The sequence below is a fragment of the Plectrocnemia conspersa genome, unplaced genomic scaffold (assembly GCF_051122295.1).
Source record: "Plectrocnemia conspersa isolate PC_06_02 unplaced genomic scaffold, ASM5112229v1 ptg000013l, whole genome shotgun sequence".
Lineage (NCBI taxonomy): Eukaryota > Metazoa > Arthropoda > Insecta > Trichoptera > Polycentropodidae > Plectrocnemia > Plectrocnemia conspersa.
This window is the reverse complement of record NW_028277177.1, coordinates 18,556,795-18,582,308: the sequence shown is the minus strand read 5'-3', so window position 1 is coordinate 18,582,308 and position 25,514 is coordinate 18,556,795. Positions and strand designations below refer to the sequence as shown.

At 31.5% G+C, this 25,514-nt stretch overlaps 1 protein-coding gene across 5 annotated transcripts in view; it reads right to left on the bottom strand.

Annotated features, from left to right (window-relative positions):
• Window positions 1-25,514, bottom strand: part of LOC148227490 (fat-like cadherin-related tumor suppressor homolog) — a 415,262-nt gene that overhangs the window by 136,375 nt on the left and 253,373 nt on the right. For all 5 annotated transcript variants that reach the window (XM_088201228.1, XM_088201225.1, XM_088201226.1 and 2 more), the window contains exon 4: window positions 18,725-22,096. In XM_088201228.1, coding sequence (XP_088057354.1) covers window positions 18,725-22,061 — 3,337 coding nt within the window. In that variant the 5' untranslated portion in view covers window positions 22,062-22,096. The remainder of the gene's footprint in view (window positions 1-18,724; window positions 22,097-25,514) is intronic.

The window sequence follows — 25,514 nt, the reverse complement described above, 5'->3', positions numbered from 1 at the left end:
ATTTTAGCAGCTTCATCTTCTGAGTTTTGGATTCAATACTGGGGTCTAATCTAGTAACAATTTTTTTAAATAGAATCAATTTTTATAGCACATTTATTCTACAGAATATGTTTTGTTTGCTTAAAATTTTCATACGTGAAATTTAATTACTAAATGGATCATTCTGCATGTCGGGATTTATTTTTTGTATATTACAGTCTAACTTTAGTGTTATTATGTTTAAATGTCACAGTAGAAGACAACATGTACAGTTGTTGTTGAATTTCTAACATTATTGCTTTAAGAAAATAAAACACACAAGAGATTTTAGGTTTTACCTCAAACTTTATGCCAAACATCACAACCAACTTCGTTACTTTAAAGCTGGCATATATTTAAGTGAACATTATATTTTACCCATTTTACTTAATAAAAGTAAAAGTATACAATCTTCGTTGGACATGACAACACTGCTAGTAAATTATAAAAAGCAACTATGCTGTTTCAAACTTTATACTCCTCCTCTTTGTTTGAAAGCTGCCAAATATTTTGATCTTGAACTTTTTATGAGTAAACAAATACAATATTTAGTGACAATGTAATATTGAATTTAAAAAAAACTGTCCAAACACAACCAACATGCAACGTATAGTTATCCATATAGTATAACTTGCGACTCTTTACAATATCAAATTGGCACTTTAACCAAACAATTTAAAAAGCGTCATATAAAAAATACTAATTTTGTATTGTGACTGCATTTTTTTTAATATGACTTACATAGTCAATAAATGAGTTTTCCAAAATAATTTACATATGTAATAATAGTTTTATTAACATATGTTTGCAATTCATAAAAAATATTATTATATGAAATAGTCTTTAATCAAATTTAATATTTATAAAATTGTATACCTTTTGAATAATACAATTACAATTAAATGATATTGCTTTATTATTTAAAATAACTGTTAAATATGTATGTTTATACTACTTTAAAGTTGTATAAGTGAGGAATTTATATTATTTTTTTAAATAGGTTTATTTCTATTATATAAATAATTATAAAGACATACTAATTTTATGTTACTGGTTTATAACCATTTTCAGGTTTAATTTAAAACGAAACGTTTATGGTTATAATTTACGGGCAAAAATGAAAAAACTTTTACAATTATGGCGAAACTGGAATTATTATTATGTTGTCTTAGCCTCTAAAGATATATGTGCTTTGGCATTTTGTGTTTGTATTATTATTTAATGTTGTTTTTATCATAGTCACTGATACACGAGATAAGTGTGGTTTTGCGAAATATTTTTATAATATAATCTATAAAGAAAATGGGTATTCATTAATTGTTGGTATTGGAAAGCTATAAAGAAGAGTATAAAAAGGTGTATTATTTATTATTTTTATAGATTTTTTGTATGACTTGTAATTTGTAATAATTACTCCACACCGGACAGGCATATGTTAAAACGAGTCTAATTAATTGTTTATTGATTGAAATTTAATTTTTATTAGCTAGCGTGCATTTTCTATTAAATATCGGCGGCAATCCCATTATTCAGCTCTATGATAATTTCGCTGTCAAGTATAAAAAATGGTATTAGATTCATCATATTTTTAACATAATTAATGCCAAAAAACACACTTCAAATTTATTATTTATGGTATGCTTTATCAAAGCAGATATTTGCTTTTTGTGTACCTTTTATAATAAAGGAAAGGATGCACTATATTTTAGCTTATTTGTTTCTGTATTATACACATATTGTTGCTGTATAATCTTATGAATATGCATTGATAAATAGTATTATCACTTCATGAGATCACTATCGCATTTATTTTTATTTAAGATAGCTTTTTAAATTAATAGCACGATAAAAACTAATTTGTTAAAAAAATAATCAAATAAAATAAAAAAGTAAATTATAAGCGATTCTTATGATTGTATTATCCATTACGTTATTAATTTCAATATCAGTAGCTAAAAATACAGTAATTCTACAAAATGAATTTATATCAGATTATTACACTGACTCTTACGTATATTTCATAATTTTATCTGTCACTTGTTATCAGGTTTTTATTTGATATGTAAAGAATCAGTTTTAAATTTACCACTTCGACGTATTTTTAAGGGCATCTATTTTTTTGATTGGTACTAATATATATCAACCAGTTTATAAATGAAAACTCCTTTTTCCCTAAGGTTTTTTGTCATGCAAAACTAAAATTATAGTTTTCATTTGAAATTTTTGTGAAGTGAATTTTATTTAATTTCTATTTCTCAAAAATATATCACTAGCATGATAAATGTTTTTTTTTCATAGTGAATAATGATAAATGTATTTATGTCTATAAAAAGTTGTACGTCTTAAAAGGCGCAATATTAAAAGATTTTTTACGAAAAGCATAATAAGTGAGACACACAAGTCACAATTATTTATGCAACATCATTTCATACGAAATTAAATAAGTATTATTATGGTTTCATACAAGGTTACTTCATTCAAGTTTTATTAAGATATAAGAAGTCCTTTGAAGACGGTAAAAAATGGAAAGAGGTTTTTATATTAGCAGAAGAGCTTTTATTTCAGGATTTTAAAAATAAATATCAAAAACAGCTTCGAGTAATAAAATGTCACGAATTTTTAGTTAGATATTCTATATATTTATATGGCTATTTAACATATAATATTTATACTGTTCTTTTCACTAGTACAGTATTTATAAGTTCATTCGCGTAAACTCTATTTGTATCAGTATTTTCCTACAATAGTGAATTTATCAGATATTCAAAACTGAATTCGACACAATTTTTGCCTAATATTCGCATACAAAATAAAAAATGTCTTTTAAGTAGCAAAACCAAATTCAAGTAGCTTGTAAGATTAATCTTACGTGGATGCAAAGTAAAATAACACAAGTTACATCGACAATGTTGAGTGAAATTGTTGTGTGTAATGTAAAATAGGTTTTATAAATAGCCCACTATAATTTAATGTTTATGTTAGCATAAATGTCATCAGATTTTGATGAAATTTAAAAGAACCTAATAACCCACTGTTCATATCTTTTTTAACCCCTATCTGAGCCATCTAACTTCCACCGAATTATTACGTTCACGTCACGTCCCGTTGGCCAGTGTGAATTTGCAGCTCACGTCCAGCTATCCGGCTAAAATAATGCATGAGTCCACGCGTCCGGCAGATAGTACCCCGGATAGGATTTTCAATGGTTTCCCTCATACATCCCATATGCGCCGGAAGTGGACTTCCGCGGACGTACGGACCGCCACGTACTACGTCAATTCGCTGATTAACCCGACTTTGTATTCAACTACCAACATAGAGGGTTAGAGGGAAGACCGACCACCCTTGGCCAGAGTGGACGTGCGCAAGAAAGTTGGGTTTGGATAGCCCAGTTTGGCATGCATTCAATTCGATTAGCACTAGCATGTGTTGCAGCAGCCCCCAAACAAACTAGCGTATATACGAAACGAATCAATTCGTCGTTTGGAAAAGTTGGTGAAAAATGACTGCCATTTGCAGCGCCGGAAGTCTCGTGAATATTTAAATTTTAGCAAATGATTGATGCGCTGAGTTCGACTGGAGTGTGGTAAAAAACTGTCTACATAAAAGTTCGAATATGTATCATTGGATGCAGTGCATATCCATACATCACACAACATGTTATTTAATTTAAAGAACGTTTCAAAAATGAAGATAAATTCCAACGACGAGTATATAACCATCGCCGTATCCGAGAATAAACGATGAAATGTTATGAGAAAAGAGTAGAAAATAATGCTACATAAGACGTAGTTCATCACAATAGATATATTGCGACAACTAATAAAAACACTCTACATACTTATTTATTGTATCATTATATTGCATTCGAGTGCTCTTATATAAAAGTTAATGTGCTATAAATTTACACAAAGTATTTTTTTTAACGGAGTTTTTTCATTTGAAATTGAATTTACACATTTATTTTTTATCTTTCATTGTATTTTATGTGACATAATTTATTATTTTCTGAAATTTAATTTTTAACATCGACGATATATCTAATATTGTATAATTTTACTAAATACCACTCTAGCCGATTGAGTAATTTTATCCCACATTATCGGCACAAAAATAGTATCACGTATTGCCAGCTGAAGGGTAATGCCACTCAACCTATAAAAGTGAGATCATCGATGCGTGTAACGCAACCAATAAGATCAGCATTGTATCCAATATGGATTGTGAAATGAATTTTAGACCTAATTTCAAATTTCTGTGTGAATCAACAAGCATATTTGGCAATACGATAATCACGAGTATAGAAAAAATATTATAAGACAAGGCCAGGGTTTTACTAATCGAAATTTGATAGACATATAATAAATGTGATTTGACGACTATGATTTTTTTATTGACTTATAAATTTCAAGTACCATTAAAAAGTATTCAGAATTAAATACATTGTACGGGCTAAAACGAGGTTTATCGCTGGTTGTAATATATTATTTTTTTATATAAAACCGCATGAAGTGGTGGTGTAAGTAGAGGTCGGTGATGAATGTGCTTTAAGGGTCTACAGAGCTGAAGATGCAGGTCGTTTCTCTGCTATCGATTCGGATTAATTCAACCGAAGGCAATTACGTCGCGGAAGAAAAAAGTTCGCCAAGTTGCGCTTCCCGAGATACGTCGTTATTTGCATCGACTACCAATAATGTTAATCTATTTATTTATATTTTTTATGAAATAATATATAGAAGAATAAAAGTTTTCGTTTTTTACAGCACGTCCATCAAGAGAAACTCGTCTAACCTTATTGTGGCATGTTCAGTAAAGTTTATCGTGTTAAAACTGCTCCCGAGAGTCTTTGAAAATATATTGTCTCTTATAAAAACTGTGACACGAGACCAGTAAATAATTAATTAATAAAAAGTTATTTTTGTGGATAATAAATATAAGCAGGGCCATTCAACACATTTAAATAAAACAAATAATTTGTATGCCACAAAGATAACTTAATTTATATACATATATATAATACAATTACATGTTGATTTATTTAGACTTAATTCTAACGACTATTTCGAACAAACGAAAAAATAAATAAAAAATCTAGAAAGTTGGGTCCCGTATACTTCAATAGTGAAAGAGAGATCTCGTGACCAAACAACCGCGTTATTAATTAGAATTATTGCGAGCATATACTATGGAAAGCCATTGATTATTTCACAGGTATTTTCCTGCGATTAGATTAGATGGTTTCAGTAAGATTATTTTTGTATACTTTTTTAAGAGGTATTATGCTTTTAATAAAGTTTTAAAATGTATTAATTCTTTAGACGCGTTAATCAAAAATTTTTTTTTTTTTGATAAATGCAAATTTTACCTTGAAACTGTGTTTAAATATTCTGATTGTTTAATTTTTAATTATTTAAAATGATATTCTATGTTTATTTGCTTATTTTTGCGTAAAGAGATAAAAAAATGAATTGGGCGACTTTAGTCGATTTCCGCGTTCAAATGGTAAAGTATTGCAAAACCAAAGTGTGTGTAAAAAAAATACAACCTAAAACAATTAATGACAATAAGTAAATTCTATTCATCTGTTGAGTTTTATTAAAGATTTTTAAGACATAAAGTTCTCGTTGGTTCAACCTGTTTTGTTAACATTTCCATTTTATTATTAAAACAAAGATTTTATTAATAATACACGAATAACCAACATCAATATGATACAAATATCAATCATCTAGAAACATTATTCACGGATCATTGATCTTTCAGATCTCAATTTCAACAGTCAGGCATGAAAATTACAAATATTTGCAGATGTAGAAAATGGAAATTTGATTAGTATATTGCTGAATACTGCTTTCAATCAGTCTAAAAGCGTTATATGCAATGATCAAAGAAAGCTCAAATTTTAATAATAAGGATGTATACATTAATTACACAATAAGAAAAAATATATACGTACACACTAATGCTATACGCAAAATCCAGTAAAGTATGAAAAAAATACACAACAAAAGAAACGTTGGATACGTTATACTTTAACTATCCTATCGTATTCAAAGTTCAAACAATAGTGCAATTAAAAAACCAGCAATGTAAAAATGGATATTCATATATAGTATCACATACAAATTTCAATTTAACTTTTATCTCTGTTTTCAATTAGTGCTGCGCCTATTTACAATTAAATTTATGCATTGATCATTTTGGATAGTGTAGTAGTCGTAAAATGTTAAAAATATTTGTAAATACAATACGTTATCGAATTTATGCTGTTAAGCATAGATACACAATAATAATATATGTATACATTAATTATTATTATTTTAAAACTAGTGATAAACAAAGAAGGTGTATTTTAGATTTAAGTATAGGGTAAGTATTTAAATAAGTTTATAATTTCTAAAGGAATGCGACAAGGATATGTTTTATCGACAAATTCAGTCTACAATACAATGCTCTGGAAGCATCTGGCTGTGGCCCAAATGGAAGCTTAAGCAGCACACTTAAGTAAGTAATTAACTAATAATGAAACAGCTCATTTTTATAACAGCTATTTTATATTTTATATAAAAATTGCATATACATTTATTTTTCATTAAAATTTTGAAAATATATATTGACTTATATGTATAAATCGCATAAAATATCCGATTTTTCTTATAGTCGCGTTTTACGAGTTTTTCCGTTTTATTGCGCGTTTTACCTAAAAGCGGGTAGCGAGCTGTGCCTTTCGGAAAGTCACATAAAATTATAAGGCCGTTAACATGTTTTATAGTGTTTGAGAGAAAAGCCTTTTTTGATGTGTAAATTCAACACAGGCCCGTAATGGGCCATTATCTTCAAGGGGGAGGAAATTATTCCGAATCAATATTACACAGCGAAATTATGCGCGGATGGGCTTCGATCGAAACAATGGGTCTCGAGCACCCTTGCTAATGACAGATACATTTTCCATAGCAAATTTTACGATCAAAATCTAAGGGATATAGTAATGGATAAGCTGTAAGAGGGTATGTATATATATATAGCGTATATATGTATAGTTCAATTTTATATGAATATACAAGAGGAAGACGATTAAGATAAGCTATTATTGCACAAAAGCCCGAGGGCCGATTCGAAGATGCAAACAATTTTGCTTGTATCTATTATGTTTTAAATTACATATATTATAGAAAATAACAAGGTATTTAAATGCATATATTTGTAACATGAAATGTATTATTGTGCACAATATACAACAAAGTAGTTTGGTTCTTACGTCATAACTTACTTGGAGAAATAGAGAAGAAAGTTTTCTCATCGGAAATACAAACAACTTGTAGCGACCATTTGAGAATATCGTCACATATTTGCATTAGAATTCATCTTTTCAGTTGCTAGTTTTTATAGTAAAAATTAAACATACATTTTTTATTTGGGAAACACTAATAAATTTGTCTTATATGTTATTTATCAAATTAACTGAAGAAAATGAAAGTACAGAAATAATTTTTTTACTTAATATATTTACGCATGTTTTTATTATATATTATTTTTGAGTAATCCCAGAATCACTCTATTGAATTCAGGAATATGCAGTCCACCCCTTAAAGGCAAACAACCCCCCGATTTCTAGAAAATGATGAATATCTTTAAATCAGATGGTTGTATTTGTAAATATTTTCCAAATAAAATCCATTACAAGTGGAATCCAACGTTGAGATTTAAGTAGCACTCTTCATGCAACCCTCGCACGTGAAAATGATTCTTACCCATAATCACTATATATACACAGAAACAGTGGTCCTGAAAACTTATGGCATTTTATTTTAATCGTAATGGTTTAATTAAACTTTGAACTGCTTTCCAACGTTTCTCGGAACTACTTTAAAACTACTTTTTGGGTGAGATAATATGGCGTAAAAAGCCATTTTAAAAAATATATAAATCGTTGGCTTATTACACGCCAGAGTCGATTTTAGGACGCGTTCGTTCAAAACTCGAATGTCCCGACACCAAGCTTTTGACTTTGGATGGTTAGAACCCTCTGATATTGCAGCCTCCACATTGAATCCACAAATCAAGGCGCTTCTTGGAAGGGTTAATCAGTAGTCTGTGGTACCAGGAACGTAATTTCAGCTTGTGACAGGGGATAACAAAAGTTGACCAATCAGTGGTCGTTTTTTTTTCATATTATGATTTTATTAAGATTCATAGTATTTCATTAAATAACATACATTTTTCTGAGCAAATTCAAGGAATCAGGCGATTCTCTACCCCGGAAAAATATTTATTTATATTAAAAAAAATATACGCCATACTACATACTTAAATAAATATTTTAATAACTCAACTGAGCTATATAATATTATATAATAGTCATTTTTAGATATTTATAAAACAATATAAATAGAAACACTCTTACGTTATATATAAAACCTTAAAAATACAATACACCGCAATAGAAAAGCGTTCAATACAAAAATCAACAGTGAAGTAAAAAAATCAAACCTCCAATCGGCGTCGATAGAAAGAATTCCAAAAATAAAAAAGGCATTCTTTTGTGGTCGATCGTAAATAGAAGTTGTACAAAAATGAAGATCTTTCGTAAGGATTGAAAAACGTCTTTTCATAGTGATTTAATTCCAATACGGTTTAGTGGGCTAAGAAAAACGGGGACACATTCGCTAGCGAATTCGAAGCGTCCAGGTGTACAAGGCGATTTAATTTGAAAAAATGACCTCTTCCACCGGAATTCGGGTCACGTTCTCCGGGATTATCCTTACACAGGGCTAGGACAATAAAAAAACGATTGAATTCCGAAGCAGACGGAGAGCAAGCTTGTGCGGCTCCATCTTCGTTTTTGATACGAGTCGCTCAAAATTAATGAATGACCCTTTCCGATCACAAATTCTGTTTGATCTATTCTCTCTTCAATATACCGTCATACATTTACCGAATCATCAGAAAAATAAGATAAAAACATTAATAGCATCCATTGATAATTCAAATATCTGATACACAAAAATTATATTATTGCATAACACAAATTGATAAAGGTAGATTGTTCGTCATAATAAACATATTGCCAATATTCTTATCAAAAAGTTTTTTAACGACATGCTAAGTTATCCACTAAATCTTATTGGAGAAGGCTGAGGTTATATACAGCCAATAATGATGATCGGTAAAATGTAGGTTTCGCGCTAGTTTGTTACAAAAATAAAATGCGAAATTAATGAAAACCTTAATGTGGAGGATTATCGAACAAAAATCTTATTTTATGCTACACGCCTAGTGAGCGTATTTATGGAGCTAGGGCACGCACTTGAATTGTTAGGTTTTTGAAATTAGAGCTTTAGTGTCGTTTCACACGTGAGCTGCGTTTCAGCCACAAAACGAAAGCTCTCTTATACGAGCTTATTTGCGAACACGTGACAATTAAAAGCGCCCTTTCGTGCGACAATTGCGTCTTATTGTCATCGTTTTGTAACAATGCTTTCGGAGCTCTTTGGATAATCTTTCGCAAATCATGAATTAGTTGTGTTAAGCTTCTGAAAGATGTATTACCTGCTAATTTTACAGAAAAAATAAACTAGGATCATTATAAATGCACCATATATATGTATATGTATATAATATTTAAATAATAAAAATAAAATACTTATTAGTGCAATTATTATATATTGAAATTCTGTTCTGAAGTATTCATGATGATCCTTCATATCTTATTTTTTCATTAATAATATTCAATGCTGTATATATATATTATAATAAATGTATTTGCCAATTAAGATCTTTCATAAAAAACTAACTAAACTTAAGAAATACATATAAATTACAAAAAAAAAATTTTTTTCGCCGACAATGTGATCTTTTTTATGGTACTAGAAATCTCAAGTTTGATTTAGTACGTTCATTCAACAGCAAATTAATTGGCAATTTAAACGTTAATATTTGACTTCCCCAAATGAGAATTCAACCAAAGCTTTTCAATAATTTGAGTTATTTCAGTCTACAGAATATTTCTTAAATTCATTTCATTAATAACTTATAGGGCAGTTTAATTGCACATAAGCTATAATAGTTCTCCATTTTTGTAGCTAAAAATAATAAATGGAAGACAATTACACTTAGCGTTTATTGAATATTTATAATAAATTTAGGAATTCGATACAATTGAATCTACACAGCGACAATATTTTGTATTAAATAATACTAAATAAAAATTATAAAAATGTTACTCTTTTACTTTAAAAATCCAAAGTTACAACTCAACTCTTATAATTAAAAAAAAATATTTTATTGTGAGTTTTTCCATTTTTATTATTTTTCAATCAAGATGGATTGAAATTACCTATTTGGTAAAAATGTACAATGTAAATTTCGGGTTGTAAATCACAATCTGGACCTTATGTTGCAATAATAAGTAAATAAGTGATCTACACATTAATTTAAAAAATCTTTGTATAATTAATTATTTAAAAAAAATATATTGTAAAGGAAACGAAAGAGCATAACAATTAAGTCATTATATCAGAATGCTCAAATCACTGCTACATAAAAAAAGAGATTAGACAATACCCCAAATTTTTTTTTAAAAAAACATACGAGGAACCAATTTGACAAATCATTATTATAAATCAGTAATAGAGAAGCATAATTTACCACAAAATCATGTATTTCGCTTTAGAAATAATCATTCTACTTAGGTAGGCAAAATATATCAGTGAAGTCTGAAAGAAAAACATTTTTAACAGTATTTATATTTATATAATTAAATATACTACAAAATTAAGAGTCTGTTTCTGCATCATAAAGTCCATCAATCCTTAAAAAAATAAAGAATATTCAAGCTATATAGACTAACGTTAAATTATTAGGGTCGTTTACTTCTACTAATCAAAAGCACACATTCTTAAGTATGCAAAATTTACTATACACGCTAAATATTTTTCTATACTAAACCAACTCGTTAGAGCAGAGTTGAGCAAATGGCGCGTGTTGCATATTAAATCAGGTGCCCAATGAATATTTCATGGATAATCTCAAGCATCGATTACGAGTGCGCACAATATTATAATAACAACACGAACACAATATAACATAGTATTATGTAGTATGTCTCATCTCAATTTCAAACTTCATGAACACCACACTGTATATATCCAGTTGTGTATGCTTTTGGCAAATATTACATACACGAAACCGTGGACGTGCACAAGTAGAAATGGATCCAAATTTTAATAATCCTAGGGAGTAAATCTTGTATAAGACACCGAGCGAATGTGGCCCGTTTGTCTAGAGACCCAGAGCGTGGAGATAAGCTTTTTTCGAGTAGAACACAAAGAATTACAAGCACAATGCCGTCGCAGCTTCAATTGTTCGTCTGCATATAAACCCCCGAAGCCAAGTAGTCTGCAGTGGCGAGAAAACAGACAAAGAATACCACTGGGCTCCTGGTTAAGTAACGAGGCCTTATCGGTGAGCTCCTCGGCGAAAATAAAGTAAGGTTAAGGCGAGAGTTAAAAATCGTCGTACTTTACTTTTGACTTTAGCTAAATCGAGATTACAATAAAAGTTGCTCTATATCGTTGCAAGGAAGAATAGGGAAGTGTTAAGCAGGGGTGATTGTGTGAAAAACGTGACATTTATCTGGTAACCTAGTAGGAGTTTTTGTTCTTTGAAGTAAACGATATTTCACCTAACTTAGATATATTATATTTATATGTTATTTTAATTTGAAAAACATATAAAAAAAATTAACGCGTAATTGAAGGGATTCATATATAGATTTAGCTGAGTATAATCCTTTAAATTTAATTTAATAAGTATTAATTCGCCAACAACACTTAAATTAGTGAAACTCAGATTTTCTGTTGTTTTTACAATCAAAATGTCAGACAGATTAATAAAATTGTGCAAATACACAATTTTCAGTGACAATAAAATTATATTTTTTTAAGACTGATTGCTATTTAAGAGTTGTCAAATTTTCACAGAATGTCAATTCTAAATTTATCTATATTCATACGAAAATCAAATATTTTAGTTATTAGGGACCCAAAAATAACGAGACATTCTTTAAAACTTATTAATTTTTAAATATTTTACAATCAATTTTAATCACCTTCAAAGTACTCTCTATTTACCATTTTTCACTTCACCAAACATGTTTTCCATTGTTTAAAACAGTTTAGGAACTCCCATAATGTGATGTCTTTTAACCCCTCCAGCGATTTTTGTTTTACTTCTTCCATAGTCCCAAAACGTTTGCCTTTCAAGTTCCTTTTGAGCCAAGGGAACAATAAGAAGTCACATGGGGCAACTCAGGTGAGTAGGGCGAGTGAATAATCGGTGTCATTCTGTTTTTGCTCAAAAACTGCCATGATGAAAGAACCAATCCCCTGTGCGCCAAAGATCCGCACTTTTCTTCCTAATCCTCTCTCTTTCTTAACTTTTTCAATGTCTTCATGTAGAAGGTGACGATCTTCCTGGTCGAGGGTATTGATTTTTTAAATGTTGGAGTCAGCCTTTAAAGTTGACGAGCGCCAGGAACAAGGTTGGTCTTCAATTGTCATTTCCGAAAATGGTATACCCGAGCTTTACTTAAAACATCATCCTTGTAGCTGTTTGAAACATTACAAGAGTTTCCGCAGCCATTTTCTCTAACAGAAAACAAAATTTTACTGGCGCGCATTGGTCTCCAGCGTCAGCCATCTCACGTTTTCGTCACGTAGGAAAAAGTTGTTTGGGTAAAAAAAAAACTACGCACGAATGGGTGCTCTAACGCGACGAAACGTCGCATATTGATTTATACTGGTTCCCTCTACAACACTCCACCGCTCATAACTCGTTCGCCTAACGTCCCTTTCCTCTGTAGCTCGAGTCTCGTTATTTTTGGGTCCCCCTCGTACCTATATCATATAAATTATACTTCTGTGTCAGTATATAATAAAAAATTACACGGAAAAGATCCTCGCTTAGTGAAAATCGGTCGTTAAGTGAGGAGTACCTGTACAGTATTTGAACATTCGTATGGATTTATAGAATTTTTATAGTAAAAAATATATGGTTTACTGCATCAATCAAATGATAACATATAAATATGTAATATCTAGAAAACAGTGTATTTTAATACTTTTTAATATTTATGTTATCGCCTCATAAATTACCATATTTAAATAAGTTAACTTTCAACAGCAATGACAGTAAGCTAACTTTTAGTGAAGCAGTGATTTGTACTCTGTATATTTAGCAACCTTGTTAAATGGAAGATTATTCACAACGGAATAATTTCCGTGGTCCAAAAGACTTTCATAAGACTAATAGAATATATTTATATGCCAGGAATTAGGAAAACAATTATTATACTACTATATATATTATATAATAGTCTTACATTCAAAAGGTTATTGAACATTGCCTCTTTAACGTTAACGCGTACATGGCTTAATACCGAAACATACCTGTTTATATTATATAATACAGGCCGAAGCTATCAGAACGTGTATATATTTAACTGCTGGGCCGAATTTCGCAATCAGAATTCGCCGTGAAAACAAATTACGCGCCCAAAGAAAACAATCCCTTGCTGGCCAAGGTTCGGACTTGTAAATATTCATCGTGCACCGAAATCGAGGTTCGATTTAATTACGAGCTCGCCCGCCGAAAACAGGCGGAAATATGCAAATGCGCCAAATTCGCGCAGGCAATTTGCAAAGACCCGAATAAGGCGCCGAAAGGATATGATGGGCCGCGCCCCCGAGTTAACCGTGAGGATTTAACCAAGGCCACGTAAAGAGACGTAGCAATAAAACGTAACGGACTCGCGATGACGTAAATAATTCCAAGAGCCGTAAATCCAACGCTTTATTGTTTCAGTCAAGCGGCTTGCTAATTTCGATGTTAACCGCGAGCTTTCAGCAGTCGGAAAATAAGCACAAATGTTTACTTTACTACTATTAGTATTCTGGCCATCAGAATAAAACTCTAATAACTTTATACAAACAAGGCAGAAGTGTCGTAAATTTTCTGAAATAAATTTGTCACTAGATATATTCAGTGTGACTGTTGAATTTGCGGATTGACGCTTCCGCAATAATTTGTTTCAAGTTAGACCAAAATTAAAGCGGCATCACACTTTTAGAATATATAGAGTTTGGTCATACAAATATAGAACAGCTGAAAATGTCTACGAAGTCTCTCGTATTTGAATGAATATTAAATTTTAGGAAATTCACTCTTTAACACTATTTTTTCCTGACTTTCTTAATTGAGTTTATTAATGACATGAACCACTTGTTATCACGAATTTCACTTTTTCCTTCACTTTACTTTTTATTGTAAATTTACGACAACAACATTTTTAATGTTCATAATGATATTTTTTATTAACAGAAATTAACACAGCTTTTCTTAACATACAGAACAGTGTAATGCCTGCACTACACTATCTGGAAGTAGGCCATGGTTGGCCAAGGACGGAGAATATAGTGGGTTACTTCGGTCGAGTTCGATTCTGTTCGCTCTAAAATCTTTTGGAAGTTGTCCGAGGTTGCCGAGAACGGGAGGTAAAGTGGGGTAATTCAGTCGACTTGGTCAGCTTCGAGCGCTTCCGAACATTGTCGGCAAAAGGACCGGAGTCGAAGGGTCCGAAGTCGGAGCTGCTCTTTCGAGCGCGAGCGGTGAGATACTTTACCTTTCGCTCTCTCGCGTGTTAAGTGACGAGAGTGAGAGAGATAATGATATGGTGTTTCACAAACTAAGATAGAACGAGTAGCTTGCTTCAATATCAACAGTCTCTTACTGACATCTTTGTGTATTTTAGGGCACCAAAAGGAATTAATTATATTGTTTGATAGTATATTCTTCTAAAAGATATCGTTATTATATTTTTTTCATATAAAATTAAATATTAAAAAAATATTTAGTGGTACTTGATTTTGTTAAAAAAAAAATTTAAAATGTATTATCCTATATCGGTTTATATAAATGTCACACCATAACAAATTCTTATTTAGAATCGATGGCGACAAATTCTAGGATAGTCACAAGTATAATTTTTATGCCTTATGACATTTTGCAAAAGCCAACAAAGATTTTGCGTAAATTTAATATTTACAACCGAAAAGTTTTCATTGATATTGTATTGGTGAGTGCCCACACAAACTTTTATAATTATCAGTAGCGTAAGTTTAATAATATGACAATTTCAAAATTGCGATTATTTGGCACATTTTTCGATCGCTCGCAAATATGCCGGCTGTACGTGACAGAAGCCGCTGTCCGGACGGCATATGAAATTTGCGACAGTATGGTCGCTTACTCGAAGTCGTAGGTCTCGGCCGACTTAAGTTGTAACTTCGGTTCGGACAACTTCCAGAGAGTGTAGTGCAGGCATAACAAACCAATTCAAAATAAATACAAAATACTAGATTCGAAATCTTTAGATGCGAATATTCCCTTAAATAAATATGGTATTACTACAACATTAACAGTTTCAAACTGTTCACCATAAAACCGTCTTAAGCTATATTATGTTATGTTTGAATAGTTTAAGTCATAAGTTTCTAATTCGCTAACCGGAAATATTATAGTGTTGTTATTTAAAATATTCATTACATGACACAAATTAAATCAAATATATTAAATTTTATTAAATATATTTTTACAATCTGTATCTTTTTAAAGCCAAATATTCTTTCTATTTATACGTTAACTTTTATTTTAGGTAGCAAGTATATTTGTAAAAATAACTTCTCTCCAGACTAAGAGTAAAGCACACATAAAGTAAAATAAGAACCAAAGCATCTTAAAAATTCCATTCGAATTGCAATCACTTCAATTAAATTTGACATAGATGCATTGGTTTCAAGAAAGCAAATTCTTTATAGTTTGTTAGTTATACACCTATTTTAATTTCAAAAAAATAAAAATGCAGTTTTATAACAACATTAAATAATTCGTAACAAATTATTGCAGGCTAACTTATTGTTAAAAAAAATGATGAAATTGTAGTGAAAAAATGGTTTGTAAACTTGAACGATAATATTTGAATAAAGAAAAGTTATTTATTAATGCACGATTGCCCATTCTACATTGATTGTAAAATAACTTTAAATAAAATAAGGCAATGTTAATTTAGATCAATGACTACCGTATTAAACTGACATGTTTCCCTTTCCTAAAATAAAACTGTTCTCAAAAGGAAACGAGTTTCGAATCTAAAATATAAGATGAATTTTTATTCATAACCTTAAAACAATTATTCAGTACAATAATTTACATTACATTAAATAAATATTAGGATTAATTTCTCTAATACGAAATGTAATTTATATCAATATAAAATGTTTAAAAACATATAATTTTTTAATATTAAATTTAACATTACACATTTCCTAACATAATGCCATATTCTAGTCTATATAAAAATCAAGGTTCAACGTTGACAACAATTTTTACATTTTAACGACCTAACATGATGGGATCTAAGGTTTGAAAGATGTTTTTGGCATGACAAGTTCCAACATTACGTCTCATAATTTATCTCTGCGCTATCTTACATCGGTCAAAATTCCGCAAAAACATCCAGAACAAAACACTGATTAACTCGACACGAGAACAGAAGACAATATCGTGTCTTTGCATTGAATGTCCGCCGAGTGGAAATTCTGAGAAGAAGAGTTAAGCCCGAGAACGTGAAGGTTTGCAGTAATTGCTGATACTCGACGAGCGGCGCCGAACCGCAAAGGGCTTTCGCGGAATGCAAAACGTTTTAAGGGTTAACGCAAGGCATCATCCGAATGTGATAAAGATCGGGGCGTGAATGCAAAACTAGCGGTTTTTGCGAGAGCCATAAAATTATGAAAATATAAGATAACAAGATGCGTTAGAAGAGTTCATTTGCAGCTTTATTAGATAAAATCTTTTAAGATTGCCGATATATGCATATCTTTAAATACATAAAATTAGGAATACGTTTTACTTATTATAAATCGAAAAAAAACTTAAACGCAATCGATTCGGAGGCGGTTCGCTTTGTATAATATATATTATATGTACTATGTACAATTACATATGCATAAAAAAAGTAAAACTTAAAATAAGTGGCTAAAATTGTTTTTTAATTAAATCTATAATTAATGTAATTAATTTATTTTAGATATTGTTTTACCTAAATGGATTTTTTTTTAATTATTTCAATTACCTAGTATGGTAGAAAATCCGAGAAAAATTGTTTATCAACTGTCTTTAAGGATCTACATTTTGCTTACTTAATAAGTAAATAACAAGCACGATATATTTGCAAAGATTACACGAACTGTTATTTAAAAAACTTATATAAAAAGTCATAAAATAGCGAGCTAGCTTTCTGGGAATCAAAACTTCAACTCAAATTCAATGATAAATGAGTCATAATAACTATAAATATATAGTTAAATATTGCAACATGAAAGCTATAATTACTTAAAATATTTTTTCTAGTCTGAGAAAATAAGCTCATATATAATATCTTAATGACCGAATGAATGTTTTAACATTATTTTGTATCAAATATCATTTTTATTTTTTTATATTTATTTATATTTAGATGTCTTTAAAACATTTAATATTTTTTCATCGTTTAAAAAACACGTAATTTGGAATCGAATTAAATAAAACCACTATTAAAAATATACCTCAATAGCAAAAACGTTGATTGAAAATTACAACCGTGATTATACAGGATATTACTACAAAGAACAAAAACTAGGTTCCATACAGATAAAATACAAGAATTCATGTAAAAATATTTACCTTATACAACAATTTAAATGTATATTTTTCTATGCAATTAATTTTAACATAATAATATATATAAAAAACTATATATGTATGTATAAAACCTCGCGCAGAAATTTTGCACCACTGAATACTCCATTTATCTATGCTACTCTATCTCCAAATTTTCAAAGCTCCTTTTTCAAATGACGTGTACTACACCGGAAACATAATTAATTAAAATATAAGTTAAATTTAATTAAATATAATTAGAGTCGTTCTAATTAGTTTTCACGATTTTAATACAGTTTACACAATTTATGTACTCGGTATATGTACAACATTAAATATAATTACTATTGATGTTTTTAATTTAAATTAAATGGTGTGGTAAGGTAAATGGACTGAAATAAAAAATTCAACCCATGGACAAAGTGTTAAATCATATCAGCAATAAAACAGCTTTACCAAAATATTTGTAAAAAAACACGAGCTAGTAACATTTGTTCGATCGTGGAGAAAGATATAGATTTATTGGATTCTGAAGAGACCGAGGCAAAGGATATAACTGAAATATTCAGATTAATTTAAAATGCTTTGAAAATGTCGATCGATAAAACATTGAGGAGTGATTTAATCGAGATTCAAGTGATCCGGGTTTTCAATATGGAATGATACGGATATCGCGTATATTATCAAGTAAAGAACATAATAATTACACTAGACACAAAACGATATAATAACTATTAGAATAATTCATACTTATATTTGAAAATTATAAAATAGAGTATCATTAACAAAAAAAATGATAAACTGTATTGTAAATATATTATACATATTTAAAACCCAAATAAAATTTGATCCGTGCTTTCCTCTCCAGTGTTAGCCCGAATAATCGAAAGTATAGTGTAATTATAAGAATTAAAGTTAATAGATTAATATATAAAATAAAGAGACTAACCTTCGTTATCAATTGCAAAGTATCCAAGACCATCGCCTCCTCGGATGCTGTAGGAAATTCTCGAATCTCCGCCAATCGGATCTGCATCAGTCGCGTTCACCGTAAACACTTTTGTACCAACGGGTTGGTTTTCACGCACAGAACCACTTAACACAAAATCACTGAACAAAGGCGCGTGTAAATTTTCATTGACATCCACAATTTCGATTATTACTGTCGTTTCAGACGACAAGGAAGGAATACCGCGATCTGTGCCTCTGATCGTCAAACTATGCGTCTGCCTCTCCTCGAAATCCAACAGCTTAGCAGTTCTGATCGTTCCGGATAGTTCATCAATTTTGAAGAACCCATCCAAATCTCCCATGTCTATTATAGAGTATCTGATTTCACCACCAGTTCCTAAATCAGGATCGACAGCATTGACTATAGCTACTACAGTGCCTTTAGGAACGTCTTCTCTGATTTTGACGTTGAATGTTGGTAGACTAAAGCGAGGAGCGTTGTCGTTCACATCGTCAATTATCACTCTAACAATAGCGTCAGTGTATAATCCACCGTTATCTTTAGCTCTGATCCGTAATTCGTATAGACTTTGTCTTTCGCGATCCAACGGCGAAGAAACGCTCAAGACGCCCGTTACAGGTTCAACGTAAAAATCTCTGGTATCAGTGATAAGACTGTATTTTACATTAGCGAATTCGGCCGAATCGGCATCTGTAGCATTTACTCTAAATATCGAAGTGCCGTTGATAGCATTTTCTGTGACTCTGAAGCTAGCCAGTGTTTTTTCAAACTTGGGAGCGTTATCGTTCACGTCTAAGACAGTTATGGGAAGAACTCTCGAGACGCTCTTCTGAGGCTTACCCACGTCGAATACGCTAATGTTCAAATAATACTCGGCTTCACGTTCTCTGTCCAAATAGCCGATTATTTTCAAATCACCTTTCTCTGGGTCGATACTAAACACAGAGTCCGAATCGCCGCCTGAAATTCCAAATATTAACTTGCCATTGTAACCCAAGTCTCTATCGCGGGCTCTGATTTTTGTTAGGGTAGTTCCGAGCGGTACTGATTCATTGACCTTAACCTCCAAGGGGTAATCCACATATTCAGGAGCGTGCATGTTCTCTCCGTACCTACTCGGCATCATAGCAAATTCTTCTTGACTAATATCGCGTCCTGGCATATTGTTGCGTTCAGCCGAAGCGAGCACTTCAGTGAGTCTCCTGGCAACCCCCGTATCTTTGCATTCAAACGATCCGATTTCGTCACTGAGCATTCTCCCCGTAGACGGTAAAGTTCTCTTTGCGTTGACTAGGTAAAAATGCACTTTGACTATATCTGAATAATGCTTTCCATCCGTTGCCGTTACGTTTATTTCGCGCTCGTCCACGCGAATATCTTTCAAATCGCAACTCACGCTCAAAATTCCCGAAGTACTCTCCATACTGAAACAATTATCTTCATTTCCGGATACGATTCTATAACTTATGATATTACCAGAGTCGAAATCGATAGCAGACAACGTTATTATCTCAGATCCGATAGGAACGTAGCGCGGAACGTGTCCCGTACAATCGATTTTTTCAAATTGAGGTCTATTATCGTTTATATCCCTTATCTTTATAGTCAGTTGCATTTCCGTTTGTCGCCTATAAGGCAAGCCCCAATCGCTGGCTCTCACTCTCAAAATATATTCCCGTTTCATGCTTTCATAATCGATAACTTGTGTGGTCTTGATTATACCGGAAAAAGGATCGATCTCAAACGGAACTTGATTCAGATTCGCTATGCTGTAGGAAATATATGCATTTTCGCCAGAATCCTTATCTCTAGCTACAACTTTGGTGACCGAAGTTCCGGTAGGTTCGTTTTCGTCCAAATAAACAGTCATTACTGACTTATCGAAGATTGGATCGTTGTCGTTGGTGTCCAAAACGGTAATTTTTACTTTGGCCGAAGATTGCTTTCTGGTTCCGGTGTTACCCTGGTCGATAGCCGAAACGGTCAATGTATACATAGGTTTATATTCAGCATCCAGAGCCACCGCCGTGTACAGCATTCCGGTGTCGGGATTTACGTAAAACTCGCCCCCTTCGTTTCCGCCGACGATTTCTAAAAACACTTGAGCGTTTTTACCCACGTCTTTGTCGGTCACTTTGAGCCTGATGACTGGCGTGTTTATCGGGGCGGTTTCTGGTACGTTAACTTCGTATATTTCCCTATGAAACACGGGAGCGTTATCGTTCACGTCGGCCAGATAAACGGGAACCGATTTGAAGCTCATCCTGGGCGGAATTCCGCTATCCGTAGCTTTCAGAGTTAAATTGTAGCCTTGGGGCGTTTTTTCTCTATCCAATAACGCGTGTACCACTATATTATATTCGTTAGGCAAATCTCCGTGTTGGATTCTAAAATGACCGTCCGGATCGCCATCGACGATTTCCAAAGATCTAATTTTTCCGTGGGTTCCCTTATCCTTATCGATTAATTTGACAATTGCATAAATTTCAGTGTTTGAATTTTCCACAATCTCCGGAAGATGATGAACTTGGATTTCGGGCGCGAAGAGGTTAACTTGTTTGACTTTTATGATTAGTTTCGCATGAGCGGCATGATGAGAATTCGACGAACGAAATAGAGCACCGCGATCGTGTCCTAAAACTATTAACTCGTGACGAGATCTTTCACTAAAAATCAACGGTCTCGTTATGGTCACTACGCCGCTGCTCGGATTTACCGCGAACTGATCCGTCTCATTTAGGAAGCTGTAATATATTTCACCATTAATCCCTAAATCCGCGTCATCTGCGCTAACTTTTATTATGCTCCTATGCAACGGAGTGTCTTCCGGAACTTCAACGTAATAATCGGTAGGAAAAAACAACGGATTGAGATCGTTCGTATCTAAGATTTTAACTACCACTATCGTATCCGCCTCGAGGAGCACTTTGTTCTTTCCGTCTTTTCTATTCACCGAAGCACGCACTTCCAGTATATATTTATCTCTCCGTTCGCGATTGAGGACGTCCGAATTGGACGTTTTAGTCCTAATTGTTAGGAAGCAAAAATCACCGACAAGCCGCTCTTCCGCCTTGAAAAATTTATCCTTATCTCCACCTATGATCCTGTAACGGATCTCGAAGTCGCTATCTGGCGGTAGGCGGAGACCCATCGTATCCTCTCCAGGCGGCTGTTCCACATAAGTTTTGCCAGCGCTGTTCTCTGGGATGGTGACATTGTAGACGGGATGAGCGAATCGAAGGCTCCCAGGGTTTTGGCCAAAGGCCGCCGTGAATAGCAACAGAAGACATGATATAAAGATGCCCGGTAACATTCCCAGGCTTTCAGGCCGTTCTCAACTCATAGGACCTGCAAAGAAACAAAAAAAAACAATATTATATATTGCCAAATAGTTGAAAACGATTTAGTATTTTAAAATAAAAGTCACATAACAAAACATAAAGAAGCACCCATAATTTATAATTATTAACACTACAAAAATTTTGCATTTTTTGCCACAAAGATAAGATAACTTGGGCATGTAAACTCTTTAAAACAATAACATGTTAACTGCCATAAAAAAATATAAAATTGTAAATGAGCTAAATTTTTCTTATTAATTATTTTTAACAAAGAAATAGCTAGAGATATTTTTATGAAGGATATGTATGACATTAATTTCTTACCCCCTTACATTATTATTTTATGAATTTATATAGCAAAAAATAAATATTTAAAAAAAACAAGCGCGAAGTAATGGAGCTGAATTTCAAAACAAATTTATGGCAAAAGCATGTTAAATATTTTTATTAACACATTTTTTCCATATGATAAATGGTGAGCGGATTATTTCGAAAATGAAAATTGCGAACACGAAAATTCCGGATATTAATGATTTCGGACTAGAGTTCTCAATCAAATATTAAAATATTAAATTATTCGAATTGTTCGCCCGATTTTTAACTATATGAATATTTTAATAATTGATCGAATATTCGTTTTATACTATCTCGAATGATATTTAAAATATCGTAGAATGAAAATATGTATATACTTGAGCAGCACGTTTTTTCACTCAAGTGACTAGTGCCGCATAAAAATCCATGGTCCTTTATTTTGTTTCGAAATACAAGACAATGAGACGGTTTTTCTCAACAAAAAAAATTTTACGCCTTCGATAAACACTTGTGAATACAATATTTATCAGCGGTAACTACTATGACCGAAATTTGTAGAATTCATTCATTGCACGAAACAAAATTTTCAAAAACAGGTGTGCCTCGCAAATTTTGTGAAGTTCGTGTTACGTTATTGTATTTGTTATTTCAACACGCAAAGAGTTTACCAAATAATAATTTGATCGCGGGTAATGTATTTCTAGTTATTTAATTTATATGCAAATCCGCACAAAATAAACGCCGATACAGATATATGTTAATATATCAAATTCGATTCAAACATTATTAGCTATTGTATATACATTCAATAAAATTATATATTCAAAATGTTCCATCAATTTTGCTGAATTATTTCAACCGCAGCTGATTTTAAATCAAGTAATTTTAAAAAGCACCTTGATCAAAAAGTATTGAAAAATAAATTAAGCAGTTTACTTTTGACGACCTCACTGATCAGTACTTTGCACAGCATTGTGTTATGTATATTTTATAAAATCAGAAAGCTTAGTGATTATGAAAATAATTATTTTTAATTAAATATTATTTTACATGCAATTATTTAAACTAATTAATATTGGTAAAAACCAAAAAAAATTACTTAATCTATTTTTTATTCTATATTTGATACGTTTAAAGCCCTATTGCGGACACGAAAATTCCGCAAATCAAATTTTTTAAATTTTATATTTTCAAAAAATATATAGATATAGGCATTGGACCGGCCAACTGTAAATCAGGATTTTCTGAAAATTAATAAGTTATAATTTCATATATCAAATACTGAAATATTATAGGGTTTTGTTCTCTTTATATTTTAGATTTTGAATATGCATCAGCTTACTTAAGAAATTAGGCAGGGTCGGTATATATAATTGCATAGTGTACATTTTTAAAATAATAATACGGCAGCACCCCTAGCTATTTACTACGAGCCGCCACTGAAATTAAGGCAACCCATAAGTAAAATAATAGTAGTATTTTTTTTAAATGAAAAATATATGTTATTATTGTTTATATATAAATTTAAATATGCATAAATTACAATACAGGTCAACAAAACATATAAAATAAACGATATGATAATTTACTATAAAATATAATAATAAAAAGTATAAAATACTACATGCCTCTGTTTCAGCTGTTTTTAACAAATTAAAATATCTACAGATTTTAGCTGACATTTTTTTATGTTATTTTTGTGCTTCCTTGCTTATTATTTGCTTGTAAATGCATACATATCATATATTAATTTAATAAATTATTGTTTAATAGGAATTTCAAGTCATTAATTTAATATGTGGATTTTTTAAATGCACCTTAGCATAGACCAACTAATCTAATGATCCGAACACTAAACACCATTGCTTCAGGTCAACAGCAGTTAATAACAATCAAACTTTATCAAGCAGCTGTTTTGTATAAGAATTTGAACTCATTTTCTAATAAAACAAAAAAGTAAAAATCTCACTTATTGTAAGTATGTGTACAAAAAATGAGACACGCAATGAGATGGAGTTAAAATTATCAATAAAAGCGATTTTTATTGATAATTTAGCTTGCATTAATTGTAAAGGAAAAAAATTAATTATTTTCATTTCCAAACATAAAACAACAAAGATATATACTTCTGGTGCTCACCTGTATATCGTCCAACAATTTCATACAAGAAAAAAATAAAGTCTTTTATAAATATTATTATTATTTCGAATATCAATCAGACACGAGTGATCCAAAACAAGTCAATTGAATAACTGAGCAACCAGCACACATTGTAAAGATTAGATAAAGTTCGTTAAAAAACTAATCGTATTCGATAAGAATTTAGGCGCCGTTTTATTAGTCATCCGTATCGTTAGTCACACAAAGGTGTTAACATACATTCCGCGATGTTTTATATATGTTACGGGTAGAAAAATACGATATGGTTGTAATATATTAACCGATTAATATATTTAAAGAAATCGAACCGAGCCGCTACAATAAATAGGATGAGGACCGTTATCTTCGAACAGCGGTCCTAAAACGTTTCAATATATAATAATATAAAATTAACGACGTTCCTGCGTTAAAATATAAAGGTATTCGTTATTTTTATTGCGTACCTTATACGACTGTAAGCGTATCGCGGCCATTACGGAAAGGTCTGAAAGGTCCCATGACAATAGTAGATAGGACGCTCGATATGACACTAGCGGTATTGTAAAATATAAACAAAAAGGAGTATATCATTGACTATATACTACATATGAGTAGATATAATATATAAAATATGAAAAGTATATGTGCGTAATATAACAGAGATGCGGACCCGGTATTGCCTCATAAAATAATGAGCGAAAATTCGCTCGAGTGGAGCGCGCAGGAAATTTAGTAGCTCTTTATAGAAGGGGCCATTTTTCACGGTGTTTTCTGCGAGGAAAAGAGGTACCGAATATATACGAGATTAGATATCTAGAACCTGTCTTGGAGTTGTTCACGATGTGGACATTCCGCTCGCCGGCTATATTATATCTCAGCACGACGCTCCAAAATAACGTGGTATCTGATGCAACTTTAAAATTCACAACAGATTTTTCATTAAAATGATAAAAATATGGAATTGCTCTTTT